At 49.5% G+C, this 16,677-nt stretch overlaps 2 gene segments (V, D, J or C); both read left to right on the forward strand.

The window, feature by feature from the left end:
- Positions 1 to 4,592: 4,592 nt before the first annotated feature.
- LOC102369365 lies at positions 4,593 to 6,422 on the forward strand. The segment is given in 3 exon segments: positions 4,593 to 4,668; positions 4,807 to 5,126; positions 6,354 to 6,422. Coding segments are annotated over 3 exon segments (459 nt in total).
- A 2,123-nt stretch (positions 6,423 to 8,545) lies between these two features.
- On the forward strand, positions 8,546 to 9,096 carry LOC112548967. The segment is given in 2 exon segments: positions 8,546 to 8,582; positions 8,705 to 9,096. Coding segments are annotated over 2 exon segments (429 nt in total).
- The last annotated feature ends 7,581 nt before the right edge of the window (positions 9,097 to 16,677 follow it).

The raw sequence follows: 16,677 nt of genomic DNA on the forward strand, positions 1-16,677 counted from the left end.
GTACCAAGGGCTCTGCTCAGAGGATGGGGGATGCAGCGGGAGGTCGTGGTTTCCATCAGGCCAGGAACCTTTCCAGGATGCTGTGGAGTCCAAGACACCTCCGCTGCAGCCTTATAACTATTTCCCCCAACAGAGGATTTCTCCACTGAGGATGGAAGAGGGGGTCTGGGATCCAGCATGAGCTCAATCTCCAGATCATGAGGCACCGAAGGGAGTGAATCATGCCCTCTTTGCTGCTCCTGTTGGATCTATATTACTGCTCTTTTTGGACATCTCTTCTCTCCCCTGCCAAGTTCCCCAGGGAAGCGGAACAGCGCATTTCCCCCAACAACATGCAGGCCCTTCTCCAGCCTTCCCTTCATCCCACACAGGAGTCCAGCTCCTGTCACTTGCTCTTCTGTGAGAGCTGGCTCTGCTCTGCATGGCTTAGAAGGTGCCTTCACATGGAGCGCATTAGCCCATGTCTTCATCCAGCCCATAGTCCTCTCATTTTCTATTCAGGGCTTCTTTTTCATGCCCTTACCTGGGTCATTGCAGACAATGGCCACAGCAGAAAGGCTTCATTCACCCTGACTCCCTCCGTGTGAGCTCAGGCCCCTCCCTGCCCTTCCCTGATCAGATGGCTGGTCATGGCGCTCTGCTTGGTCACCTGCCTGGAGAAAGACAAGCACCATTGGTCTCCCCGGGGCATTTCAAATTGGCTGTTTGCTGGCCTGGGTGCACAGTCCCTGCAGGAGCAGCAGGAAGGGGGCCTCCCCACACCAACGGTACAGTGTGCAGCTTCTCTGCCTTTCTCCAGGAGAGTAGCAGCTCAGGATGGAGCAAATTGCTGTGCCCTAGCCTCCCAGCCAGATGGAGCGCATAGGATTTTACAATGCAGGGATTGGTAGGGACCACAAGGGACATCTGGTCCAACCCCTGCACACATGAAGGAATATGACTCCTAAACCATCTCTGCCCAGTGCCTATCCACCCTCTTCTTGGAAACCATTAAAGAAGGCCGTGCATACTCACTCTCTGCTTTTGTTCTTTGGGGAACATTACATCCGCGAATGGCACAATATCAGTTGTTGCCAGATATGTCCAAAAGGGCAGTGATCTGCTTTTCTCAGTCCCCAGGGGCATCCTGGGGCTTGTTAAAGGGATCTGAGAGCCTTCCTAGCTATTCTACCCTGGGACCCGGGATATCAACTATCAAGACTGTTTTCAGGAACAACTTCCAACTCCTTCAGTCACAGAGAAGCTGACTTCACAAGGCAGCCGAACTGAGTGGAAATCAGCTAGCAACGTTACAAGCACTAGGAGGAGCTCATACCCAAAAGATGGTCAGTGCCCCTGACCAATAAGCGCTGTAGCAACAAGGTAGGGCTTGGTTGTTCCTGTCCCAGGAAGGTGGCTGGAACTGCTGGCAAAGAGAGGCTTTTGGGGAGAGGATGTCCCTGCTCTCCCCTTGTCCTGAGCACCAGCTCTGCCCACATCCACTCCAATCCTTTGGCTGACATGGCCCTGGCTGGCTGGGTTGCTGTCTGCACGCTCATGTTCTGCGGGGTCGCAGCCGTACCGTGCAGAGACGATCCCCTGGACCTCCTAGGACAGTGTTAGTCTAAAGACACTGATGCCTTCAATTTCGGGGATGTAGTTTGTTCCTTCCACCGCACAACCAGCCTCCTGTTCTGACAGCAGCCAATCAGACCACAGCAGGTCAGCGTAAGAGTATACCTTGGGAGATATAAGGAGCAGATACTGTGGGGCGTTCAGTGGAGAGCCAGAGGGCTTTTTCTCCTGAGGGCCTGTCACCATTGTCACCATGTGCTGGGCTCTGCTCATGCTGCTGGGGATGTGGTGCACAGGTGAGATCAGAGGCAGTTCAAACATGCATTAAAGCTTCTCCTGGAGCCCAAGCGTGTCCCCAGGACTCAGTCCCACATGGACATTTTGATAGGTTGTTACTGTATCTTCCAGGTGCCAGGTCACAGTCTCTGCTGACACAGCCCCCCTCAGAGTCAGTGCCCCCAGGGCACTCAGTGAAACTTTCCTGCACCATGAGCAGTGGGACCAGCATCAGTGGCTATGAGGTGCATTGGTATTGGCAGAAACCCGGGTCTCCTCCGCAATACCTGCTGAGATACAAGTCCAGTTCTGATAAGTGCCTGGATTCGTGGCTCCCTAGTCACTTCTCTGCTTCCAAGGACCCATCCAGCAACACCTGCTACTTAACCATCACCGGACCACTCGCAGAGGATGAGGCTGACTATTACTGCAATGTGTGGTACGGTAACACTTGTCATGGTGACACAGTCAGATCAAAACCACCCTGGTCCTACTCTCACCTGGGCCCTGAGGAGAACTGCAGAAATTGCGCATTGGACTGTGCAAAAAACTCCTCACACAGATTACGAATTACAGCCCCTTGCACCATGCAGGTGGCCTCAGATCCTACCTGACATCACAGGCTCTCAGCACCTAAGGCTCCAGGTGCTCAGCTTCCCTTGCAGGACACCATCCCTCTCATCCAGAGGCCTGTGACTGAAGCACTCGCAATGGCTGCCTCAGTCTTCAGGGCCTCAACCTAGCAGGGCTTTACGTTCACCCAGTCAGACGCTGATGATTTCCCACCTGGAGGGGCTGCAATATCTGACCAATGTCCTGCAAACCTGTGGCAGGGCTCATGGCCTGATCCTCCTGGTCACAGGGAGATGCAAAGTGCCCTGCTGAAGAGCAGCATGAACTGCAGAAAAGAGTGCACAGCACTGAGACCCACAGCAGAGGAGAATGGGCCCCATCATCCCTGCATGGTTGACACTAGGAGCCGGCCGTGCACAGGTCCCTGAAGCTGCTCGCATGGTGGGAGCATCGGGGGAGCAAGCAGCTCCTGGGACAGGGACCCTGTGGGCCATGGGGCTTCTTGCACCCTAACCGTTCTCAGAGAGGGAGCAACTATCTGGGCCCCTCCCGTCTTTTCTCTGCTCCATAATCTCCAGTGGGGCCCAAGCACATGAGGATGCATGAGGAGGCTTGAGGGAGAAGTGGTGTTGCTCTCTCCCCTCCCCTTGCTGCTGCCCTTCCCTGCAGCTCCTCCTCTGCCCACCTCCTTGGCAGTGCCCTGTGCTCTGTCCCCATACAATGAAGACAGCTAAGTGTGCCCAGTTCAGGTCTGCAGTCCCCTCTCCTGAGGGGCCCCCTGCAGCCAGCCCTAGCCTGGCTTCACCACCAGGAAGCACTCTGTGGGGCTCAGTGTGGGCAGACTTTACTGCTAATAATGCTTGTAAGTAGTTCTCTGTGTAGGACATCCAGATGTCCTTTTCACCCCATGCACACGTGGCAGTCAGGGCCTGGCAGCAGAGCCCAGACACTGCCCCCATGATGGGTTCCCCACGACTTCATGTTTCAGTGCATTGCGTGAGCTTGTTCCCAAGCTAAGACTACAGTTTTGTAACTGTTTTCTTGCAAGTGCGGCTGACTTAGCCTGAGGGAAGCAGTGAAGCTCAGATAGAGCTGGGGAGAGAAGGTCCCAGGTTGGACAGAGACAAGGAATTGCCCCAGCGAGGACAGAGTAAAGTCCGAGTGAGGACAGAGGGAATGGGAGTAGCAAAATGAAGACCATGTGTTTTGCAGTGGAGTCTGTTGTGACGACTGGGACATCGGTACTCTGATAACCTTCTTCTTTTAAAAAAGAAAACACCCTCCCCTCTTCCCGGGAGCTGACAGAAAAGAAGGGGCTCCCAGCGGTGGGGGTGCCACGGGTCAGCAGAGGAGCCAGGGACTGAGAGGAGCCAGGAGTTTCCCATTCTTCAGTGATGCTATGGGGTGGCTGCAAGGGGTCGGAGGAGGAGCAGGAGGCCGAATAAGGCTGGTTCTTTGGGGAATCACGAGGAAGAGCTTTAGCCAATTCCTCTGAAAAGGGGCCGCATGATCCTTTCTTTCTCTTCTGTGGCACCCGGGGACTCCACATGAGGTGGCAGTGCAGGGGGCTCCCTGGACACTCATAGTCCCAGACTCCCCTGACCAGGAAGCTCCTCGTCTTCCATCCCTGTAGCTTCCCTGATTTGAACAAGCACGTGAAAAGGGAAAAGTGACAGCCCCTCATACCCTGTATCTACACCTTTGTCCCTACTGTTCCTCCACACAACTTAGCCAGCTGGGCCACACTTGGGGTGCCCAGCATCCTCTATGCATGGGGTCACAGCCACGGCCCATACCTTCCCCGGGCATCAACATTTAAGTAGAAATGGTCCCAGCTCTGGGACTCTGAAGGGCCATAACAAAGCCCCTCAGCCCGGTTTGTCATCCCTGGTGGGACAATCTGGGATTCTGCGCTCCATGAACCGAGCGAGAGAGCAGGCCTGGGGGCTCCTCGCTGGGATTAGCCCTGTTGTCTCCGTGTTGCGGGGACAACGCTCTCCTGTCCCAGCAGCTATAGGGACGTGCACAGAAAGGTGCTCTGCAGCGTGACTCTCCCTGCACAAGAGGAAGGTGAGGTTAAAAACACCGGCAGCCAATTAGGAGGAAGCAGATTTGCCTGAAGGGGCTGTTCTTCAGTTCAGCGGGTTTAAGAAAGAGTCAGAGGGTGCCAGCCACAGACCCTGCTGCCTCAGGACATGGAGCTGGTTGTGATTCCCACCATGGCCTGGGCCCCGCTCCTTCTCGCTCTGCTCACATGCTGCTCAGGTACTTTACAAGGGACATTTTACTCATTCTCATAAGACAAAGACGTCGTCACTTCTCCCAGTCCCTGCACTGGCTGCTGCAGGCAGGTTATACTCTCAGTTCAGTGACTAGAAATATTATCCCTGTTTTTCTCCCCAGTTCCAGGTTCTCTTGCCCAGTACGTGCTGACTCAGCCGCCTGCAGCGTCCGTCTCCCCGGGACAGACTGCCCGGCTCACCTGCACAGGGACCAGTTTTAGGAGCTACTATGTACAGTGGTTCCAGCAGAAACCCGGCAGTGCCCCCCTGCAGCTGATCTATCAGGACAGCAAGAGACCCTCCGGCATCCCTGACCGATTCTCTGGTGCCAAATCTGGTGACACGGCCACGTTGACCATCACTGGAGTCCAGGCCCAGGATGAGGCTGATTATTACTGCCAGGTGTGGGATAGCAGCAGCAGTCAGTACCACAGTGACACAGTCAGATGGGAACTGAGACTCAAACCTGGTGTTTACACTAGGGAACTTTCCAAATATCATTTGGTACCAAGGGCTCTGCTCAGAGGATGGGGGACGCAGGGGGAGGTCATGGTATCCATCAGACCAGGGACCTTTCCAGGATGCTGTGGAGTCCAAGACACCTCCGCTGCAGCCTTATAACTATTTCCCCCCACAGAGGGTTTCTCCACTGAGGATGGAAGAGGGGGTCTGGGATCCAGCATGAGCTCAATCTCCAGATCATGAGGCACTGAAGAGAGTGAATCATGTCCTATTTGACCTTTGTTCTGTGTTACTGCTCTTGCTGGACATCTTCTCTCACCCCTACCACGTTCCCCATGGAAGCAGGACAGTACATAACCCCCCACCACATTCAGGCCCTTCTCCAGCCTTTTCTTCCCCCACACCAGTGTCCAGCTCCTTTTAATTGCTGACAAGGCCCCTGTTGTGTGAGAGGTGGCTCTGCTCCACATGGCTCAGGAGGTACCTTTACATGAAGCGCATTGGCCCATGTTCTGTACCCAGCCCCTAGTTCTCTCGGTCCCAGGTTCCTCACTAATCAGGCTTTCTTTTTTCATGCGCTTACGTGAGTCTTTGGAGGCAATGGCCACAGCAGGAAGGTTTCAGTCACCCTTGTGTAAGTTCAGGCCCATCCCTACCCTTCCCCCAAACAGATGGCTGGTCATGGCGCTCTGCTTGGTCACCTGCCTGGGGGAAAATGAGCAATGTTGGTCTCCCCAGGGCATTTCAGTGCTGCCCATTGGCTGCTGCTGGGCTGGGAGCACTGTCTCTGCAAAGACAGCAGGAAGGGGGCCTGCCCACACCAACGGCACAGAGTGCAGCTTCTCTGCCTGTCCCCAGGAGAGTAGCTCAGGATGGAGCAAGCTGCTGTGCCCCAGCCTCCCAGCCAGAGAAAGATCATAGGATCTTACAATGCAGGGAGTGGCAGGGACCACAAGGGACATCCGGTCCAAAGCCCAGTGCACATGAAGGAATATGACACCTAAATCATCCCTGTCCTGTGACTAGCTAACATCTTGAAAACCTCCAATGAAGGCCACATGTAGTCACTTGGCTTTTATTCTTTGGGGAACATTACACCTATGAATGGCACAATACAAAGTGTTGCCAGATATTTCTCTCACTCCCCAAGGGCATCCTGGGGCTGGTTAAAGGGACCTGAGAGCCTTCCTGTCTGTTCTGCACCAGGACCAGGAGCAGGATATCAGCACTGTCCTCAGGAACTTCTTCCAAGCCCTTCGGTCATGGAAGAGCTGACTTCACAATGCGGCCAAACTGATCTGCAGAGAACAGCCACTCTCATTATCAGAGGAGAGAGTAACACATAGTTGAGACAGCCCAGGAACACATCAGCAGTGCATTTCAGGTTTTTCCAGGTGCTGCTGCTCCTCTGATGGGTTCTGTGGTGGTGACAGGCCAGGCTGAGGGGAGCAGTGAGCCAGGCAGCTTTTCTCAGCCCTCAGCACCACCCAGCCCCTGAGGGGATCCTGCACACCACCAAGTCCTGCATCTTCCCAATGGGTGGATCTTATAGTCCCCCCACCCCTATTACTAAACCTGTTACTAAATTTCATATTAGCCTTAGGTAGTGGCACTGGTGTCATAAAATGCTAGGACAAGAATAGCCTGTTCTCTGATGAGAGTGTTTATTGAGCACAGAAATTTGCAATTTTAAGCATAAGACAAAGAAGCAATTAAAAACCACCAAGGTCAAGACTCTAAGCCAGAGAACAACCGAAGCTCTGCCTCAGTCAAAATGCAGCATAATAAGTCAAAGCAGCAACAGAAAGCCTTGCACAGATCGTATGTAATCCTGAGGGCAGTGTCTCCTTGCAGCCATATATTCAGAAGATCTTTAGGGGGATCCCCAGGTCTAAGGTGGTGAGGGCGGTTCCCCAGGCCTCATTTTCCCCTGGGTGTTTATAGCAAGTCTGCATCCCTTCTCCCTCTTGTATCCATCACGCATCCCAGGTCTCTCAGGACTCTCACGGGTCAGCATCTCTGCCCATCGTCTCTTCTTAGGTATCCCAGTCTCTTGCCCCATGCAGGTTCTACTTTGAAATGTTGAAGTAGCTTCCTGCCCTCTTCCCTTCCTCTGTTACCCCAGGTTAGACACTTAATGCCTGTCACATAGCTTCAAAATCAGTTAAGGGGCCCTTACTGCCCTTACTTTTTATGAAAATGCTGGGTCTTTGCCAACAAACCCAACACATAACCTGTTGTGTACAGTGGGGATCAGAGCAGTCACCCTGGAGTCATCCTAGCACTTGCTTCCCACAGAGCAGCCCCCCTGCATGTGGGCCCAACCTGGCAGACCTTTGTTGCCCCAATGCACATTCCCTGCACTCTGCCTCCTTTCCCTGCCTCAGCTTTGCTCGGAAACTCCTATGCAGAGTGACTGGGTTCCATTTTCCTTGTACCCAGAAAGCAATGTTGTGCTTTTGTTCAACCCATGAACTTGCAGGCAGAGCTGGAAAATGTGAATGTAAAAGAGGAAGCCTTAGGATTGCTCAGACAACTCCAAACAAGACTTCAGAGTGGAAATAGGCAGCAAACCCCACCTCTAGCTGTCACTGGCTCCCCCAAGGAAGCACAGCTTTGCCCTCAGCACAGTGCTCATGGCAGAAGGGCATCTCATCTAGTAATATTAGAAGTCCAGGCCTCATAGCCAAAGGATGGTCTTTTCAGTTATTTTTCCTTTACTTTTAATAGTGTTTTTAGCCACTGCTGTCTCCCTGGGTTCAGCCAGAATTGGTTTAGATGAAACTTTTACGTTTTCTGGACCTTGAAACACTTATATGAGAAACGGTAGATATAAAACTTCTCAGAGAATCTTTATGATAAGCCTTTCAATACTAGCTTAGCGTTCTTATGGCGAGATCAGTAAATCAGAGAATAATGAGCCATAAAGAAACATCACTTTAGCACCGTGCAGTTGATTAGGCAGATTGGCTAGAAGGTTCAGGCTGTGAGAAGCTGAGTCTGGAATCCAATATCTAACCTCTTTGTCCCTTTATTTTTGCTTAAGCATCTTTATCAAGGACACTTCAACTCAGTTTTCAACTTTCCCACACCTTAAAATCATAATACCCATGCTTCTGCAATTTCACTAGACATCTTACTTTAACCAAACTACAAACAGTATGATTTGAACTCAAAGCTTTAAAAAGAAGGTAAATGTCTCTGACATGTGTCTGAAACCTTCTGGGGCTACAGGAGGCCGTCCTACCCTGGTATCAGGGACCAGTCAGAGGAGAACAGGTTAGCAGGAAGGAGGAGCTTGTTCCTCACCCTGGAGGATGAATATAAGGGGCAGATAGTGTGGGGCATCCTTAGGGGATCTGGCTGTTTTAGTTCCAAGGGCCTGATATCTCCTCACCATGGTCTGGGTGATGCTGCTGGGGGTGTGGTGCACAGGTGGGAACAGGGGAAGGGTTAAGCATGCATTTAAGTTACTGCTAAAGCCAATGCACAAGCTCTGTGTCCAGGGCTGGGAGACACACAAACAGGCTGTAACAGGTTTCTACGATATTTTCCAGGTTCCAGCTCCCAGTCTGCGGTGACGCAGCCGCCCGCAGAGTCAGTGTCCCCAGGAAACACTGTGAAACTCTCCTGCACCGTGAGCAGTGGGACCAGCATCAGTGGTTACAGAGTGTACTGGTTTCAGCAGAAACCTGGGACCCCCCCTCGGTACCTGCTGTGTTACTACTCAGATTCTGACAAGCACCAGGGCTCCGGGGTCCCCGCTCGCTTCTCTGGCTCCAAAGACACGTCCAGTAACACCGGCTACCTGACCATTGCCGGTGCCCTTGCGGAGGACGAGGCTGACTATTACTGTGGTATGTGGGACCGTGATGCTTGTCACAGTGATACAGTCAGAGGAGAAGTGAGACAAAAACCTCCGCTATCTTCCCGAGCCGGGCTTTTGTGAGAAAGTAGAAAAACTGCACTTTACAGCAACTTGAAGTGCCTAACATCCTGCAGGATAGCTCAGAGTTAGTTTAAATCCCAGGCTATTTAGCTTATTGCCTGGGCAAGACTTGCAGAAGACAAGGCTGACTAGTATTGCAACATGAGGCACAACAGTGCTAGTCACAGAGACACAGTCAGAGAGCAAGTGAGACAAAACCCCCATGGTCCTCCTCCAGTCTGGGCCCTAAGGAGAACTGCGGAAAATACACTTTGGCCTGTGCCAAAAACACATCCTGCAGATTGTGACTTGCAGCCCCTCGCGCCCTGCAGTTGGCCTCGAGTCCAACCTGAAATCCAGGCTTTTAGCACCTAGAGCCTTGGCATACAGGGAAGCACAGAGATCAGATCCTCAGCTTCCCTTACAGGACAATTTCTCTCTAACCCAGAGGCCTGTGACTGAAGCACTAGCAAAATGCCTGCCTCAATCTGTAGGGCCTCTGCCTAGCAGGGTTTTTGATCCATCCAGTCAGGCACTGATGATTTCCCAGCTGGAATGGTTGGCATACCTGACCAATGTCCTGCAAATATGTGAAAGGGCTGACAACTGGATCCTCCAGGGTCCCAGGGAGATGCAGAGTTCCCTGCTGAGGAACAGCATGAACTGCAGAAACGAGGGCATAGCGCTGTGACCTGGAACAGAGAGAATGGGCCCCATCATCCCTGCATGGGTGACACTGAGCACTAGGAGGAGTCTTTCTTATCAAAAGACCAAGGAGTTAAACTGATAAAATGATAACGCTTGTTTATTCAGAAAGCCTGTTTAGCCTACTGCTCTGCTGTTCCCTCCTGCAATCCCTGGGTAAATGTAACAGCTTGTACATAGCACTATACATCTTCCCCCTTTACAACATGCAACATATCCCCATATAATACTAACATTGGCAGTTTAGCTCAACCCATAGTTAAAGCAAGCCTCCACTCTTCCAAAAAAAAAAAAAAAAAAGATCCTGCCCAGGTATATTCATTAAAGGTCTGGGTGGCCCTCATGCATATACCATGATCCAGGAGGATTGATGGTCGCCACATCATAAGCCTTGGACATAGTTAAAGCACATTTTAACAGGTCTCTATTAGTCTTTGTGTTGGCTTTTTAAATGATCTTCTCAGACTCTCTGCCTTCTCAATCCGTCTTGTTCAGTTCTTGTTTGGTTTCCTTGCTCAGACGTCTCCACTTCTGTGTCATTTTCAGTCTCCTCTGTTGTTTCTTGTTGCTTTGATGTTAGCTCTGTTTCCTTTGGTGAATCTGGTAATGCTCTTTCTTTTCTCCCTTTATGAGCTGCAAGTGCCATCTGTTCCTTCTAAATACCCGTCCTTTCAGTGTCACTATTTTATTGGAACTGGGAGTTACTAGATTGGAAACTAGTGCTTTTTGTTTCCACATTCTCCCATCTGACATAAGCACCATATCTTTGTTGTTCAGTTGTGGTAACTCCCTGGAACCCCTGTCATAGTACCATTTTTGTTTGAGTTTGTTGAATTTCTTTAATATTTTCACGTCTTGGTTTTCATTCTGATGAGCATCATCCACAAGATTTGGCAGCCTGATATTGTTTCCTGTTAAACAGCTTTTCTACTGGGGAAAATCCATATTTCATGTGTGTTGCCCTGTAATTTAAGTGAGACAGGGAAACATCAGTGTGTGAACCTAGCTTTTTTTCAACAATTTCTTCACTATTTGTACTTCATTTTCCACCAAAGCATTGGATAGTGGGTATTTAAGACTTGAAGTGTTGTGATGGACTCCATATTGTTTGCAAACTCTTTAAACTCAAGACAGTTGAATTGAGATCCGTTGTCTGTTCTCACAATTTGTGGAATCCCATGTCTAGCAAAAATACAGTTGATGTGAGTTATGACAAGGTTTGTGGTTGTGCTTTTGAGCAATGCAATTTCAGGATAGTGAGAATAATAATCCAGCACTGATATATAATTTTTTCCTTGATACCATGAAGCTAAACGCTCCTCTATGATCAGCATGGGCTCTTTTCATTGTGCTGATCTGTACTTTAGGCACATTTTACAAGCTTTTACAGCATCTTCTGTATCATTATTTATGTTGGGCCAATATTGAGTATCCCTTGCTCTCCTTTTATATTTTTCAATGCCTAGATGCCCCTCATGTATTCTGTTTAACATGTCTTTCTTTAGCACTGCTGGAACAACAAGTTGTAAGCCTTTGAACAAAATGCCATCCAGTACAGACAGCTCTTCCTTGAAATGAGAGTAAGGGCTAGGTATATGTTTTCCAGGCCAACCAGCACAAATATCTGTTATCACTTTTTGCAATGTGATGCCCTGTGCAGCAGCTTCTGCAATTAGTGCCGACATTTTATCTGTGACAGGAATCACTATTTAATTAGATTAACATATACTATGACTGAGTCTGAAATTCTGTCATTTTCCATTGTGCCATATGCTCTAGACAATGTATATGCAATAAGTAGATGTTTTTCTGGCATGTATTGTATGTCTAAATCATACATTTGCAGTTGAAAGAAAAATCTCTGTGATCTGTGGCATGTCTGATAACCCTTTCTTTGCTATAGTTACCAAAGTTTGATGTAATGGGTCTTTTAGGGTCATAGTATTTTAGTACTGGTGCTTTCATTATTTTTCCTTCAAGTTTTTAAATTTAACTTCATGTTCATGTTCCCACATCCACTAAGCATTCTTTTGTAGGAGTGATCTATGTTTGGTCTGCTGCCAAAATGGATCATTCCCAGTAATCTTTGCACTCCTTCCTTATCTGTAGGAGGTTGCATGTTTATAATGGCTTTAACTCTTGCAGGATCGATTTGCCCCCCTTTCTCAGAGAGCTTTTCTCCCAGGTACGTTATTTCTTTGGTCCAGAATTTGCATGTTTGTTTGCTCAGTTTTCAACTTGCTTTGCAAGCTCTTTCTAGTGCCTTTCTTAGCCTCAACTCATGTTCTTCCGTAGTATTTCCCCAAACTAATGCATCATCAATATAAACCATCGTTCCATCAAGACCTTCAAAAATCTGTTGAACCTTTGAAATACTTCAGATGCAGAGCAAAAGGAAGCCTATGAAAACAATACCTTCCAAAAGTCAGGTTGAAGGTGTAATCTAGTGTCATTCTTTTCTAGGGGAACTTACCAAAACCCAGAAGAGGCATCCAAAGTAAAGAAGCATTTAGTTTCTGCCATGTTAACAAAAATCTCTTCTCTGGTGGGAAAGGGAAAATGCTCCCTTTTTAATGTACCTGTTCGTTTGCTTAGCATCCAGACACAATCTCAAAGATCCACCTTTTTTTTCCTATTATGACCAGTGAATGAACCCAAGCAATTGAGTGCTCTGCATTTTCTGTTATGTCCATGTTAACTAATCTATCTAATTCCTTTTTCAGTTTCTCCCTTAGTGAGTTTGTCCCCAAGTTAAGACTACAGATCGGTAACTTTTCTTACAAGTGTGACTGACTGAGGCTGAGGGAGTGAAGCTTAGAGGGACCTGGGGAGAGAAGGTACCAGGCTGGACACAGACAAGGAATTGTCCCAGTGAGGATAAAGTCTGAGTGAGGACTGGAAATGGAAATGGCACAATAAAGACTGTATGTTTTGCAGCAGTCCACTGCCCTGCTTTGGACATCAGCACACTGATAACCCTCTTCTTTTAAAGAAGAAAACACCCTCCCTTCTTCCCAGGAGCTGACCGAAAAGAAAGAGCTCCCAGAGGTGGGGGTGCTTGGCGCTTGTGAAGCCATGCTAGGACAGGTCATAAGGGGTTCTCCAAAGAGTGAGGGGCCCAAGAAGGCTGGTTCTTTGGGGAATCCAGAGGAAGAGCTTTTCCCTTTTCCTCCAAAAAAGGACTGTGTGATCCTTTTTTCTCTTTTCTGTGGCAGCCAGGGACCCCACATGAACTGGCAGTGCTGAAGCTCGCTGGACACTCCCAGGACCAGACTCCCCATGGCCAGCAAGCTCCTTGCTCTCCACCCCTGGAGTTTCTGCAATGTGAAAAAGCAGGTGAAAGGGGAAAAGCTGAAACTCCCCCCCCCAAATATTCCGAGGTTATTAGAAACTGACTGCAAAGGATCATGGATCAAGGCAATGACAAAGCCCCTCAGCCTGGTTTGTCATCCCCGGTGGCACAATCTGGGATTCTGCACCCCATAAACCAAGGGAGAGAGCAGGCCTGGGGGCTCCTCGCTGGATTAGCCCTGTTGTCTCCATGGTGCAGGGACAACGCTCTCCTGTCCCAGCAGCTATAGGGACGTGCACAGAAGGGTACTCTGCAGCGTGACTCTCAAGACAACGGCAGCCGATTAGAAGGAAGCAGATTTGACTGAAGGGGCTGTTCCACTGTTCATAGAGTTTAAGAAAGAATCAGAGGGCCCCAGCCAGAGACCCCGTTGCCTGAGGACACAGAGCTGGTCTGGATTCCCACCATGGCCTGGGACCCGCTCCTCTTGCTGCTCCTCACATACTGCTCAGGTACTTTCCAGGGAAGGTTTTACTCATTGTTATAAGTCAAATACATCTTCATTTCTCCCTGGCCCTGCATTCACTGCTGCATGCAGGTTATCTTCTCTGTTCAGTTCCTAGCAATTTTATCCCTGGTTTCTTTCCCCTGTTCCAGGTTCTCTTGGCCAGTATGTGCTGGCTCAGCCGCCTGCAGCATCCATCTCCCCAGAATAAACTCCCCAATTCCCCAACACATGGACCAATCTTGGTAGCTACAATGTACAGCAGTTTGAACAGAAACCACTGCAGCTGATTTATCAGGATAGCAGGAGATCCTCCAGCAACCCTGACCATTTTCTGGTGCCAAATCCAGTGCCACGGCCACACTGACCATCACTGGAGTCCGGGCCCAGGACAAGGCTGATTATTACTGTCACAGATAACATAGCAGCAGCAGTCTGTACCACAGTGACATAGTCAGATGGGAACAGAGACACAAATCCGGTGTTTATACTGGGGAACTTTCCCACTATCATTTGGGAACAAGGGCTCTTCTTGGAAAAGGGGAGATGCAGGGGGAGGTCATGGTTTCCACCAGGTCAGGAATCTTTCCAGGATGCTGTGGAGTAAAAGACATCTCAGCAGCCTTATAGCCATTTCACCCTACAGAGGGTTTGTCCATTGAGGATGGAAGAGGGGATCTGGGAGCCAGCATGAGCAAATTCTCTGGATTGTGAGGCATCGAAAAGAGTGAGTCATGTCCTCGAATCTATGTTACTGCTCCTCTTGGGCATCTCCTTTGGCCCCTGCCAGGGAAGCATTACCTCCCTCCCCTGGCACCACCACTACTACCATGTTCAAGCCATTCTCCAGCCTTTCCTTCTCCTCACACAAGAGTCCAGCTCCTGTCACTCACTGGCAAGGCCCCTGTTGTGTGGCTCTGCTCCACATGGATCAGGAAGTCCTTTCACATGGACAGCATTGGCCCATGTCCTGTGCCTGGCCCCTAATCCTCTCGTTCCTAGGTACCTCTCTACTCAGGGCTTCTTTTTTCATGCCCTTACCTGAGACAGTGGAAACAATGGCCACAGCAGGAAAGCTTCATTCACCCTTACTCCCCCCTGTCTGAGCTCAGGCCTCTCCCTGCCCTTCCCCGAACAGATGGCTGGTCATGGTGCTCTGCTTGGTCACCTGCCTGGGGAAAGACAAGCACCGTTGGTCTCCCCAGGGCATTTCAATTCTGCCCATTGGCTGCTGCTGGCCCGGGTGCACCGTCCCTGCAGTGGCAGCAGGAAGGGGGCCTGCCCACACCAACAGCACAGAGCACATCTTTCTTTCAACGTGCTGCAGCAGCCTGTCTCCAAGGGATGGATAGTCCAGGGTAGGACAGGCTGCCATATGCCAGCCTCCCAGCCCAAGACAGAGGGTACAGAATCAAATGGTAGGATTGGCAGGGACCGTGAGTGTCATATGGCCAAACCCCATGCACATGCAGAGTATTATGACTCCTAAATCATCCCTGTCCAGTGCTTATCCATCATCTTCTTAAAGACCTCCAGTGACAGTCGCATGTCATCACTCTCTGCTTTGATTCTTTGGGGATCATTAAGTCTGTGAGTGGCACAAAATACATCGTTTTCAGGTATCTCCCAATGGGTAGTGATTTGCTTCTCCTACTCCCCAGAGGTATTCTGGGGCTGGTTAAAGGGACATGAGAGTCTTCCTGGCTACTCTGTCCTGGGACCCAGAGTGCAGCAACAGCAACCAGCTGATGCTTGTCACAGTGATCTAGTCAGAAGGGAAGTGAGACATAAACCTCCACTGCTCTGCCCAGCCGGGGCTTTGTGAGGAACTGGAAAACTGGAATCTGCTCCATACCCCGAACTCCAGCACATGGTGCTTTGCAAGGGACTGAAGCCCTGTGGAGTGGCTTAAGATGAGATGGGGTCCCAAGGTGGCCAGCCCACTACCCAGGGCCCAAGCCCCACTGTGCAGTGCTGAGGTCAGACTATTGACTGTCTTTTCAAACCAGTGTATCTTCAGCTCTCATAACTACAAAGAAGCCTGTGAGGGAAAGCCAGCCTGAAAAAGAGTTCTGGGACATGTGAACTTCCCAATTCCTTTCAACTCCAGAACTGCTGCTCTGCTGGCCCCTGTGCCCCCAGCATTGGCACTGGAGTGCCAGTAGACTATGCCACTGGTAACCTACCTGGAAGGCTGAGAGCTGATTCCTCTTCTGCTTGGATGGATCCCTGATTCCTGGTACAGCACAGTGACCCACAGAGTTGGGCATTGTTAGGGTAGCTTGTCACATTTAGCTTTATTTGCACCTGCCTGAGTGGTGAATTATAGTGTTGTTTGAACTTTTCTTTTATATTCAACCTTATTTAACCATTGCTTAAGTTTGTGTATAGTCTCATTATTCTTTGAACTTTTTCTTTTTACTTGTGTCTGCACTATCAGCTAATCTTGAGCTTGCTTTCTCAGGCAGCTTATGTTGCAGCTTTATCAACACATGCATGTGAAATGTAGGCCTTGTTACTAGCTCAGAATCATTGAACATGGCATTAACTGACTAAAACAGAGGGATGACATGCTTTGATACATTAATAAAAGGTGATAAGAGGGAGCCAATTGGACAGTGCCCAATTGCGAATCCCCTGGAATGTCTGGTCTTCATGGACAGACCAAATTAGGAGTCCAGGGCATGCTCAAATTAAGATACAAGTAAAAGACCAAGTTAAGATGTGTCCATGTGATGGGTTTGTTGGAACAAAGGAATATGCTGACAGGGTAAGAAGATGAACAGTATGATGCTCACAGAGAAACCAGTCAACAGTATCTGGAAATGAAGAGACATCAGAAGAAAAAGCATAAAAGGGGGGCATCATGGAAGTTGGTCATCATCCAACAACATCTGGACTGAAAAACATCCATTACCCACAGACAACCACCCTCTGCTTTCATGAACTGATTGCCCACCTTTTCTGTGAAGTAGACTAGCATCTGGGATTGAGTCAGACCATAGGACTAAGTGTTCTTCTCTCTCTCTGCGTAGAAACTATTAATACATTTAATGTGTTAATAAAGTTAGATTTCAGTTAAGTTGAATCATGTGTAAAA

The sequence above is a fragment of the Alligator sinensis genome, unplaced genomic scaffold (genome assembly GCF_000455745.1).
Source record: "Alligator sinensis unplaced genomic scaffold, ASM45574v1 scaffold1817_1, whole genome shotgun sequence".
Classification (NCBI taxonomy): domain Eukaryota; kingdom Metazoa; phylum Chordata; order Crocodylia; family Alligatoridae; genus Alligator; species Alligator sinensis.